The 13,664-nt window shown below is 40.1% G+C and overlaps 1 protein-coding gene across 1 annotated transcript in view; it reads left to right on the top strand.

Annotated features, from left to right (window-relative positions):
* CRYBG3 (crystallin beta-gamma domain containing 3) overlaps nt 1–13,444 on the top strand; it is a 164,694-nt gene extending 151,250 nt beyond the window's left edge. Inside the window, exons 19-22 of the mRNA XM_075197033.1 lie at nt 8,604–8,727; nt 10,071–10,229; nt 11,224–11,383; nt 11,515–13,444. Coding sequence (XP_075053134.1) covers nt 8,604–8,727; nt 10,071–10,229; nt 11,224–11,383; nt 11,515–11,603 — 532 coding nt within the window. The 3' untranslated portion in view covers nt 11,604–13,444. The remainder of the gene's footprint in view (nt 1–8,603; nt 8,728–10,070; nt 10,230–11,223; nt 11,384–11,514) is intronic.
* Nucleotides 13,445–13,664: the final 220 nt, after the last annotated feature.

Genomic DNA, 13,664 nt, shown 5'->3' with positions numbered 1-13,664 from the left:
CTGTAAATGTTGTAAAGTGGTCTGTGTATCGGACGCTCAGGTGCCCTGTGGTTTGGGGCATTGAATCCAATCTATCCATAGATCTCTTTTCTTATATTCCTAGTTCTGAAAACTTGACACGTGAGACAAGCGCTCTATGTACTGTATCTCCGGTGTATTGTGCAATCTCGTCCTTGAAAAGGTTTTCATTAATTGATTAATGTATTGTCCCAGGTTCACGTTTCTCTATTTGTCCTCTGTCTTCCTACAGCTGAATACCCTTCACAAGCATGTCACCGTATCAGTGGTCACTTGTGTTCATAATCACCTTGTTACAGTACAATATAAGTCATTTCCTACAGTAATTACTTAAGCGCTTCAGTGGTCAGGGCCTCACAGCAGTGTTTTAGGACCTTATGGATTGCAGCTGGTGTTTTTAAGTTTTATCCTTAGAAATTCAATATGTGCTGTCTTGGACTGTGATACAGACGCTGTGGAAGTAGACAACCTTATTTACAAAAACTCTAGTACACTAGTCTCTTTCACGCAAGTATTTTGCTGCATGATTAAAATCTGCTATTGTGCAAACCAGAAAATCAAGCTTGACACATTAATTTTCTGTATATTGTTACAGCATCATGCACAGTCCATCAGTGTGCATGACCATTGGGCGTGGCTGTCACATGACAGTCTGCGGCCCTAACACCGCTCCTTAACTCCTCCACACAGTCAAGCCGATTCCAGTAGGGTCAGTAGTGTAATGTTATAGCAGGATATGTAATTGTGATGCTTTTTGCTGTATTTGATTAAAAAAAAAATGGAGCTATTTTTCCAATACAAATATGTTTGGTTTCATGTCTGTGAACACGAGCTGAGTTTCTACAGATGTTTAAGTGTTGCCATCTCCTGAACACATTGTTTCCTAGCAAATTGTTAGCCTGCATTTTCTTAAGTATTGGCCCAGCCCTCAAAATGGATTCCTCCACTGTGTTTAGGTGACGGGTCCACTTTAAAGTCCCTTTTTGATCATTTTAATACAGCGATGGGCTACATGGCTTACCCCGAGGGCGGCTTCTGTGGCACTCCAACCTCCAGAAGGGCCACTCAGAGGAAGGACGGAGAGCACAGTATACTCCCTTCTTCTCTGGTATGTCCTGTGACCGTCCGGTGCTGTGCAGACATGGACTCGCTGGGCTGTGGAGCAGAGGGGCATCTGCGCCTGGGTCGGTACCATAGTGTGCTACTTCGGGTTGGGTCACTGGGTTACCTGCACTTTTTTCTTTTAAAATGTTCCTAATAGTCTGCTGAGCCGAGTCTCATCCCCCAATGCTAAAATTTTCCACCCCTCCCCGCATGCAGAGGAGATCACATGATGCAGAAGTTGGCTGCCCCCATTGTGCCCTATTCTCTGCTTTATAACAAAATAAGATTAGGAGCAGCTGGCTGGGGGGATGCAGGTGAAGGCTCGGTGGGCCGCCTGTTGTCCACCACCATTTTAACAGTTGAATAATAATCTTTTGACATTATTAATGCTTCATTCTTCAGTTTTAGCTAAAACAACATACTCATAGGGCTATTCACTAATAAATATTAGTAAATTATTCAAAAGTGCAAATCTAAAGATGAGCAGTAACCTATAGCAACCAATCAGTAACCAGTTTTCACTGATGCAGTCATGTCAACCAATCATTAACCAGTTTTCGCTGATGCAGTCATGTCAACCAATCAGTATCCAGCTTTCACTGATGCAGTCATGTCAACCAATCAGTAACCAGCTTTCACTGATGCAGTCATGTCAACTAATTAGTAACCAGCTTTCACTGGTGCAGTCATGTCAACCAATCAGTAACCAGCTTTCACTGATGCAGTCATGTCAACCAATCAGTAACCAGCTTTCACTGATGCAGTCACTTCAACCAATCAGTAACCAGCTTTCTCTGATGCAGTCATGTCAACCAATCAGTAAACAGCTTTCACTGATGCAGTCATGTCAACCAATCAGTAACCAGCTTTCACTGATGCAGTGCATGTCAACCAATCAGTCACCAGCTTTCACTGATGCAGTGCATGTCAACCAATCAGTAACCGGTTTTCACTGATGCAGTCATGTCAACCAATCATTAATCAGTTTTCGCTGATGAGGTCATGTCAACCAATCAGTATCCAGCTTTCACTGATGCAGTCATGTCAACCAATCAGTAACCAGCTTTCACTGATGCAGTCATGTCAACTAATCAGTAACCAGCTTTCACTGGTGCAGTCATGTCAACCAATCAGTAACCAGCTTTCACTGATGCAGTCATGTCAACTAATCAGTAACCAGCTTTCACTGGTGCAGTCATGTCAACCAATCAGTAACCAGCTTTCACTCATGCAGTCATGTTAACCAATCAGTAACCAGCTTTCACTGATGCAGTCATGTCAACCAATCAGTAACCAGAGATTGTAAGCCCCAATGGGGCAGGGACTGATGTGAGTGTGTTCTCTGTACAGCGCTGCGGAATTAGTGGCGCTACATAAATAACTGGTGATGATGATGATGAAAAAATAATAATCTTTGGACTGACAGCTGATATTTTTTCTTTACCAGTTATTCCCTTTAATCAGGATCATTTATAATGATTACATTTTAAAATACATTTATATTATAACATCCTATATTGGTTCACTATTTTATTCCGGTTGCACTCTTGTTTTTGTTTTTTTATGTCTAAATAACCCGCTCTGACAGGGAAAACTGAATCCATCAAATTAGTTGCCTTTTCTGTGAAAATTACTTAAGTCAGTGATGTGACCACGACAGTCAGTGATGTCACAGCGCAATTCAGTGATGTCACAGTACCATTCAGTGATGTCACCGCACCAGTCAGTGATGCCACCGCGCCAGTGATTCCCACCTAGTGAGAATCACACATGTGTGAAAAGACCACAGACTGGATATGTTACTAGAATTTATGGCTAGTAGGAAAACTGTTACAATCAGCTAAAAGATATGTGATAGAAATTATATGTCAACTATATATAGTTTGAAATACAAAGTGACTAACAGGTGATTTGTTTAATTTGCAGCATCATCCTATTTATTTATAATTCTGATATCTGGTGTGCCATACAAAAATGAATCTGGTGGCATCTGTGTTGGCATATTTGTTATAACCCCAAAGAGATTGGGGACTACCGTCTTATACAATGTCACAGACAAATAGAAAACAAAACTGAGACTTCCCATGTTACACGAGGCATGACAAATGGTTTAAATATATCAAATAAGCTGCTATGAATTAATAAAATAATAATGTATAGTAAAAAATGACTTGGGGTGGGCATGGGCACTAAGCCTTGCATCAGGTTTAGCAAGACCCCTAAGCCAAATGCATGGATGTTCTAGGTAGAAACATTTAAGCTATTGCTACGCTGCATCTCCAGTTGTCCTCTGAAACCTTTGCAGGTCATAGGAGTAATGGTTCAGTAATTCATACATGTCTGCATTGTACATGGTATAACGTATAAGGCAATACTGTCTGAGTACAGGAAGACTATACACAGCTACACCCCACCCATAAACCCATTGAGAATCACATTTTAAGTTAAATCTTTGATCTTTCACATTGGCCATATATATTTCCTTTTTCTTTATTATGTTTACTGAATATGATTGATAGAGAGTAACAACGCACAACTGTTTATTTCTTGTATTTTGTATATGTGTTTAGCTAGAATACATTGTGACTTGTCTAGAATAAATGAATATACAGACTTTATATAAAACCACAATCACCCAGTAGTTTCTCTGTGTATCTGTCACAGCAGTGGGAGGACAGAGTGCTGATTATTATATATCTATTTCTGTCTGTTTCTCCTGAGATTATGTGTCCTAAGAGAATAAATCAATGACAGCCCAATGACAAACATATGCTGTACAATCTGAGGGTTTCTGAATAGTACAGAAGATAAGTAATTCTGAAAGTCACCTTCCTCTCAGAATGCCGCAACATCCTTGTAATGTAATTTGGTCAGATAACACACCTCCTATAGTGGTTTCTGATGCAATGCTGCCTGCCTTCTTACCTCTACTTGAAATATACCTTATATATGTGTATGAGCGGAATGTATTCTATCAAAGCCAAATACTGTCACATTCATCATTATAAACTCTACTGATATGGTAGATTCCACAATTTGGACTACCAGAAGAAAATTAACAATTGTAATGTATTTGCTACTCTCATTTCTGCTCTTGGAGACAATAGAAGGCCAACCAATGTATACACACACATGATGACCGAATTGTGAAAGATATTATTCAGCATTGTAATTGGCAATTATTATTATTATTATCCTTTATTTGTTAGGCGCCACAAGGTTTCCGCAGCGCCGTACACAGTACAAACAGTAGACTAAACAGGGTAAAACAGTACAAACCAATAAACAAAAATACCAATGCTTCAGAAACTCCAGGCTGGCTGATGTAGTAAACAAGGAGCAGAAGAACGGTAAGGAGACAGGAGGGAAGAGGGCCCTGCTCATGTGAGCTTACATCCTAAGGGAGGGAAAACAGACTGGCACAGGGGGAGCCAGATAAGGCACGGGGAAGCCAGCTAAGGCAAGGGGAGAGCGAGTGGCAATCGATGGCATCCAAGCGCACACCTATTCAATTGTCCAGACAATGAGAGCAAAAGCCAGAACAATTATCAAATTGATTTCCATTGTTCTAGTAAATATTTATTCCATTCCAGATCAAATGTTGAACAATCTAATTTATTGGTTTGGAAGAAGTGCCGTTCAACTTGTTTGCCATGAGACTTTATCAGTCACTTTGGTGCAAGGACATTGTTCGGTGTGTAGGTAGCTGTAGTTCTGTTTTTGCCTTTATGATGGATTACTATTCTTGTTAATCTAGGGTTTGACAATCTTCCACACAGACGACAATCCCCTCACTCTATATCCATGTGACAACCACCATTAGTGCCTCATAGAGTCGCTCATGTCTGACCATGATATACCGATTGCTGATTCAGGCTGGGAGTTATATAAAATAGGGACATGTCCTACCCTATGGAATGTGGACATCATGTGACTCTTGACATAAGCTGTCAGTGGATCCAGCTGCAGCTGATTGGACAGAACCAGGGATCCATCACATTAAGCGAGAACCAGAACATCTTCCTCACGCAATCAGAAAAGGGAGACCCTATAAGATAACTGTTGTTGTCCCCTACTTAGGGTCAATGGTAAACATCCCCTATAAAATACATCTATCAGGTCTAGCTACTTTACTAAATATGCTACAATTCAAATGACGTACAAATAAGCCAGCATTTAAGACGTGAACACAAAAGACCATTATGAAATAACAGAAGAAAAGTAAGACCAATATGAAATCACATCATCGCCTGTGATAAAGATTAGGTTACAGATACAGTTATAGAATATAAGAATAGAGAAACTCACCCTGTCATCCCTCTGGGGCCTGTCTCTGAGTCTGTCCTGTAATAATACATAAGAGTGATGCAGGAATAGCCCACAATTACAGAGAGAGCATACACTGATGTAAATTATACAGCACTATAGTGGAAGGAGTTGGACATTTCACCTAGGAAATAATTACTGCTTTACCCTAGTGCTCATTCCCAGCTGTGACTCGTGGTGTTGGTAACTGCTTTCTGTAGTGAAGGTGAATTGAAGGCAAATACAATAAAAAATGTATAGATTTATTTTCTGTCCTTTAAGTTTCCTATTGGAACCTACGTTATCCGGTCTCCAGTTACTAGCCTGGAACTCCGCTGTGATCCTTTTCTTTCAGGTGTAGATAAGCCCAATTCTCTAAAGTCCAATTGAAATAAAAAAGCCCAGTGTGGTTATTACTAATGTGTGGACCCTGGGAGACATGTAAGACTTATACTGCGACCCCGCTTTCAAGTAACAAGGGCTGGCTGGCAAATTTTAGCAATGGGGACGAGACTCAGTTCAGCAGCCTATTACGAACATTATAAAGGAAAAAAGGCAGGTAGCCCCCTGACCCAGCCCATGGTAGCCCACTATGGGGCCCGTCCTGGGGGCAAATGCTAACCTGCCCCGGCCCTGTAACATGTCTGACCTGCTACATCAATTGTTCACTGGACCCGGTGTAAGGGCATTAGGCCAGTGAGTCACCCTGTAATTTGCATAATTACTTTTTGGCTGGAGACTTGAGATGTCAGCTTTCCTATCTTGTATTACCCTGGGGCAGTGCAGAAGCCATACCTACCAACATCATTCACGTTACTTGATCCACTCTGTTATCTTAATATTCATTGAATTAACAACGGCTAAATTAAATAATTGATGAAAAACAAAATAGTTTGGGGTGATCATGGCTTCCGGATGATACATTCTACTATGTGCAGACCAAGACTGAAGGGAGTACTGGGAGAACCTAGTGTGTTGGCATATTCATATGCTGCATGTATAGCCCAACTCTCAATGTCTCTTTCTCATTCACTGCATCCATTTCTGAGTTGCTATTGGAGTACAGGCATATCTATCTATGCATTGATCAGCTGATATGGTTCATCCCTTACCTTCACCTAAGTATATTTGCCCCCACCCTTTCACATGCACGGTGTCTTTGGGGCAGATTGCACAAATCAAATCATCTCAGCTCATCCTATACCCTTACTGCCGCTTTTTCCAATCCCCATGGAATGTCTCGCTTATCCTTTCACTGCATATTCTTTGGTATACATGCATGGCACACATGAGATTCCTCAAACAGAACCTTTATTACCTCCAATTTCTGACTCAAACATTTTTGTAATAAGGTGCATTTTGCACCTTTCAGTTATGCATTTGAGGGGAAGTTGGCAAGATGAGGGAGGATTACCTGCTCTCCTGGGACTCCAGGGGGTATATATACTAAACTGCGGGTTTGAAAAAGTGGAGATGTTGTCTATAGCAACCAATCAGATTCTAGCTGTTATTTTACAGAATGTACTAAATAAATGATAACTAGGGGCCTGATTCATTAAGGATCTTGATTTGAGAAACTTCTTATTTCAGTCTCCTGGATAAAACCATGTTACAATGCAAGGGGTGCAAATTAGTATTCTGTTTTGCACATAAGTTAAATACTGACTGTTTTTTCCTGTAGCACACAAATATCAACTTTAAATGTCAGTGTACAAATAAGCTATCAAGTGGTTGTGTGCTACATGAAAAAATAGCCAGTATTTAACTTATTTGCAAAACAGAATACTAATTTCCTGAAGTTTTATTGCATAAACAAATTATAGTTCTACGATGAATAGATCATCTCTGGCCAAGGAGACTCTGAGAAACAAGGGCTGCTCTTTGACCCTTCATTGGCTCCCCATTCCCTCCAGAATACAATTCAATTTGCTTAACATCACTTATAAAGCACTTTTTAATGCCTCCCCTCCTACAACTCCGACCTTGTAAATAAACACTCTCATACTCGCTCACTACGTTCTGTCAATGACCTTTGCCTGTCCTCATCACCTATCACAACCTCACACTTCCGTCTTCAGGACCTTGCCCACACTGCCCTGCCTAACCAGACTAGCCACCAACCTCGAATTGTTGAAGCGAGCACTCAAAACTCACCTTTTCTCCCTGGCCCCATCCTAAGGCGATATTACAACTGAAAGCCCTAATCAGCAGGCCGATTCCTGTGTACACACTATACACGTTTTACACTATTTACCATCAGATCTGTGCTCTTCTTCTGTCATATCCATCGGCTGAAAAGATCGTGACTCTGCACACTCCATAGAGTTCTGCCGACACTTCTGGTCCTGAGTGCATACACACTGCAGAATTGAAACAACATTGTTCCATCGTTGATCGCTAGTCTTGTTCATCGTTGGAGCGTATACACTTTGATATCGGACCGAACAGTCATTTATATTGTGATTGGCCCAATAATCAGCCGAAAAACCCTGTAGTATCGACCCAGCCTAAGACTATTCCCTCCTTACGCTCCACCTGCCCATTTCACTCCACCGATACCGTGTCTGTTAACACTCACTAATTTGGCCCTCTCTTCCTCCCACCTCCTCATCCTCTTTGTAATGATTCTTTTGTTCTAGTTGTGTCTTCTTACGTAGTTATTATTATTATTATCGTTTATTTGTAAGGCGCCACATGGTTTCCGCAGCGCCGTACACAGTACAAACAGTAGACCATACAGGGCAAAACAGTACAGAACATTAAACATAAAATACCAATACTTCATAAACTCCGGGCAGGCAAATACAGTAGAGACGGAGTGGAAGAACGGGTATGGAGACAGGAGGAAAGAGGGCCCTGCTCATACGAGCTTACATCCTAAGGGAGGGTGGACAGAATCAGGCACAGAAGGGAGCCAGTGAGGCAAAGGGAGAACGTAGTTGCTTTCTCTATTTATTTTTACTGATTCTATTGTTTCTCTGTCTCTTACTTATCTGTATTTCTTTCTGTTTATTTCTTGCTGATTGTGTGGCACTGCAGAGTCTGCAGCTTTATGTGAATAAATTAAGATGCTGACCCTGGTAGCAGTACATCCTACCACATATACGTAAATAACAGCTTGTTGTAAAAACTTGTAATGATTAAATTTGACATCAACATTTTACGCTGTTTTCCAGTTGGATTGCATTCGAAGGGGCCAATTTCCTCGGGAGACAAATGTTACTGGATCCCCAAAAAATTGGAAACTGGTCACATTTCAGCGGCTGGAAGGCTATTGGGTCACTGCGTCCCCTCAAACAGGTAAAACCAGCTGTCCAAATTAATCAGATTTTATCCAGTGTATAATCTGCTTTTCTGGATACACAAGTCCTGCTCTTGTATAATACTTCATATGCCTAGAGGCAGTGTCGCACTGTGGGATGTAGTAAATCCAGTTATTAGGGCTGTAACCAAGTATTAAATAATATATTTTATGAATGTATGTTTCAAGTAAGACGGCTGTGATAGTGTCCACAATACTCTGGGATTGGTGTGCTTTCCTGAGACAGCGCATGATTGGCTGTGAGCATCATGTGATGCTCTCATCAGCCAGAAGTGCACCCTTTATTATTGTCATTTGGCTGTTGAATTGAAATGTAGTCAAACCCTTCTCATTTTCCTGAATGTACTAGATAAATGGTAACTAGAATCTGATTGGTTGCTATGGGCAACACCTCTACGTTTCCTTTTTTTTAAGGTTTGATAAATCTGCCCCTAAGTTGCAGTTAGATGTTTCAATTACAAGTTAAATATCGCTCCTCTGGTAGTCTATTTGACTCACTTTATTTCCGCTAGTCTTCTGTCACACTGTATGCAAGTCTCTCTACAATGGAGTAGTCTATAATAACATAATATAATTCTTATAACTATAACACATAAGTTAAACTACACTTGCATATGAAATGAATGTGCAGAAGTAATAATAAAAAAATCAACCCTTTGGTATCTTCTGACTGATTGGATGTCAGTCCTAGTTTACTAGTTTATGTTCAGTTCACCTCAATATTGGTTCCTTGGCAGCATCTGTACTAACCTGCAGGTCCCAGTGACTCTACTGGCAACAAAAAGCAGAATCTGGTGATAGCTGACCTCCATAAGATTGGCTGACTTTTTATATTCCTGTAATATGCTATTATATTATATATTTTTATGTTTTTATAATTTAGTGTGTTTGACTAGGGTCAGAGCAACTTTTTGTTATTGATCATTGGGGGATAGAACAACCTGTAGCCAATCAGATAACCAAAATGATGACGGCAGCACAGCATATTTCAAGAGAAGAGTGAGTTGAATATGTTGGACGCAGTGACCTGTCATCATCATCATCATTTATTTATATAGCACCACTAATTCCGCAGTCCTGTACCTTATATGATTGTGTAGGTGAATACAGAACTACATGTGACAGGGGCAGTGTCATGTTGTGCGGATGCAGAGGGAAACAAGCAAGAAGCTGCAGACGGAGAGGTAGATAGAGGATAGAACAGGGTCCACCAATAGCACTCAGTGGTTATATAAGGCACCTGTCAAACTAAAGAAGAAAAATTGTGGTGTCAAATGTACTTTTAAGATAAGTTTCTACATCCAAACTGTTTGTCTTCCAGCCTGCGGTATACTTCATGGTGAAGAACAGGCACAAAGACAAGTACTTGACAGTCACCGGGAAACTAGCAGATACAAGAGCGACATTTGTTAACATTTCGGCGAGGAACGGGCAGAGCACCCAGATCTGGTACTTCTGTAGAGGGCTCCTGAAATCCAAGGTAAATAATGTCTTCATCTACAGGTTAGTTTAATTCACCCATTGGCAGCCGTGTGCAGTGGCCCAGGGCACTGGTTGGCAGAGTGGGGTCATGACCTCCAATGTACATTTGACTAAGGCTGGGTACACACTACAGAAGATATCTCCCGATGACTATCCTTAATGATTTTACCAATGACTGAAAGTCCCGATCAGCAGCTGATTCATGTGTACATATTTTACAAGATTTACCTTCAGACCTGTGATCTTCATCTGTCATAACCATCAGCTGAAAAGTGACTCTGTAAACTCTATAGATATCTGCCTACTCTGCTGGTCATGAGTGTATACACACTGCAGGATTTGCCTGACATTGTTCCATCGTTTATAGAGATTAATAGTGTGTTTATAAAATCAAATCAAACTATACAATGTGCTTTGGTACGATAAAACATGATCGTGGGAGTGTACACACTAATGTGATATCTGACCTAACAGTCATTTATCGTGTGATTGGCACAATAATCTGGTGAAAAACTGTATTGTGTACCCAGCCTAACTTATCCACCCAGGCAGCTGGATGTCTACGATAGAATACTGTAGACTATTATAACGTTAAACAGTGAGAGATGTTTAGTGATCTACCAGGTGGAATATGGGCGTTCATCATAAGGGTCACCCTGTGTGCGTCACAGAAAGTGATAAGTGATTACTTCTTGTCATACATATAGGGCACCTAGGATCAGAGAATGAGGCAAGGACAGGGGTAGAAAAGAAAAGGATGTGGGGGACTTTCAGAGGTGGACAAGTGAAATAATTACACCATAGTGAACTAGAGCAGCACATCAAGTAAAATAAAAGGTAAAATGAGAAGTCTAGCCTAAAAAATATAGTAACATTAATTGTTGAGAACAAACCTCAGTTGAAATAGTTTTAGTGTTGTGTACTAGGGGTGAAGTACTCTCCGTGTTCTTAATGCATCATTAATTACATTGATTTCTGCATCTGCTTCTCAGGCAAATGATTCATGTTTAGATGTCATTGGAGGAAGAAACGTCCCTGGGTCAAAAGTGTCGTTGTGGACGGAGCATGGGAAATCTCGTCAGAAGTGGAAGATCAATAAAGACGGGACAATTGCTTCATACATAAGTGATGATCTTCTTCTAGATCTTAAAGGTAAAATACGATTATTTTCCCCGTATTGTAGTTTTTTCTATTAGTCCAATATCTACAGGATAAACTTTTTTTTAATCAAACGACGTCACCAATAACACCTATAACCTAACTGTCCTTCTTTATTCCTGTAGGTGGAAACTACTACGATCAGAACTACGTATTGGTAAACAGAGCCCAGGAAAGTGCCCTCACACAAAAGTGGGACATTGAAATACTATGAATGCGGAGATAAAAGCTGGACATGACATGATCTCTGCGCTACATGAAACAAATCTCTCCAGCCGGGGAAACTGCTGAAGTCTTATGTCACTGGATCGCTGCTCTACAAATGTGTTGGGAAGGTGGCCAAAAAAGTGGATTGAAGTTTGTTCAGAAGAGACATTTGTCTGTTTGTGCCAAGCTAAAGGCCAGACTGCTTTTGGTGGTATTGTAGGTGCCAGGAACTTATTAAGAACGGGAGTTGCGTTTAATGTCACTGGATCTAGAAGACAGATTTGGGAAATGTATCCGTTACCTCCTTTAATCTGGTCCCTGCTGCCTCCTTATTTAATGTTTATATGCAAAGATGACTGGAGAATAGAGGACTGTGCCAACCATCGTCCCCTGAGCCTTGTGTATAACGGCTGTGCACCCACATAACTGGAGTATAAAGAACTAGCCAGGTTTGCACTCCATGCTGTGTTATACATAGTTGGCATTGCCTAAGACTATAGCGTTATGTAAAACAAGAGGATAATACTGGCTGAGTACATTACAAGCTGTATATTTAAACAGTGTTTATATAAGCATTGATTAAATTAGATTTTAAGAAGATTAGAAACAAAACTTCATATGTGTACATTCATATGGAAAATAAGTGAGACAAACAGAAAAAGAAAGTTGTCACACTGCCAAAAGGACTGTATACAGTATTGTGTGCAATATATATATGTATATATATATATATATATATATATATATATATATATACTGTACTTTTACCTTATACAGTAAGTGCAACCTAATCTCACTACTAAGTAACGTCTCTTGTTGTGGGAGATAACTGTACATAGATATACAGAATGCATTTGTAGTGCATGTTTATATAACGCTGTAAGTAATGGTTATGTACATGTGTAAATCCAGATCAAATGAAGCTATAAAACAGATAAATAATATGTATATATTGTGCAGCTACAGCAAACACTGCTCTTACAGCGGTGATTTAAATCCACATTTAGAATTTGAGGGTCGCTAGCAAAAAAAAACCCTGATAAGTGCCTTATTTTTATTTTACATATATGTCATGTCAATATCGATGTTGATTTCTTTATATTTTGATTAAAAGTTCCGTGATTTGACCATGAGGTTCCAGCCAGTACATAGAGTTTGATGGTGTTTGGAGACACATGGACGGCTCTCATACATGCTTCATACCGACATCCCCAATTGGAAAATTGAGACAAATTATGCCACACCCCACATCCAGCCAAACACATCATGATTGGTCCATGCCACATATTTTGGACAATGAATGTCGGAACTGTTATGCCGCAGAAGAACAAATCTGTAAAATGTTTGTGTATTATAATTGTAATCTAAAATGTATGTCCCCATAACATAACAATTAGGGCTAGATTTACTAAGCTGCGGGTTTGAAAAGTGGAGATGTTGCCTATGGCAACCAATCAGATTCTAGCTTTCATTTATTTAGTGCTCTCTACAAAATGACAGCCAGAATTTGATTGGTTGCTATAGGCAACATCCCCACTTTTTCAAACCTGCAGCTTAGTAAATGTAGCCCTTAGAGTGCATCCTTCCCCAATGCCCCGATTCCCAGGTACCCGCCGCTGGAAGCCAGACAGCACTGTATATATGAAGGCAGCCTCTTACCAGCAGGATGAAATCTGTCTAGTCCACTTGAGTAGAGTGGATGAGAAGAAACCATATGCTACATGCGGGTTAGTGCAACTACATAGAGGTTGGTTGTCCAAAAGAACATATAACACCTTTGACTGTTAATAGCTTTGTAAAGCATATCATAGTTTTTATGTATATAAGGAATAAATACATTTCAGAATATATTTCTCTTCTGCATTCATTCTACAGGTCCAAAATAAAACTGACGCAGTGCTGTAAAATTAATAGACCCATAAGGAAGTGTTTCAGTAAATATTTAGCAATTGAGATTTTTTGAGCTAAAGGCATTATTACTCTGCATAAACTTCATTTTATTTTTTTATTAAGTACACACAGGGCCGGATTAACCCGAGGTCTAACTGGGCTATAGCCCAGGGTCCTC

Source organism: Mixophyes fleayi, chromosome 2 (genome assembly GCF_038048845.1).
Source record: "Mixophyes fleayi isolate aMixFle1 chromosome 2, aMixFle1.hap1, whole genome shotgun sequence".
Classification (NCBI taxonomy): domain Eukaryota; kingdom Metazoa; phylum Chordata; class Amphibia; order Anura; family Limnodynastidae; genus Mixophyes; species Mixophyes fleayi.
The sequence above is the reverse complement of the archived record's forward strand: the minus strand, read 5'-3'. Positions and strand labels throughout refer to the sequence as shown.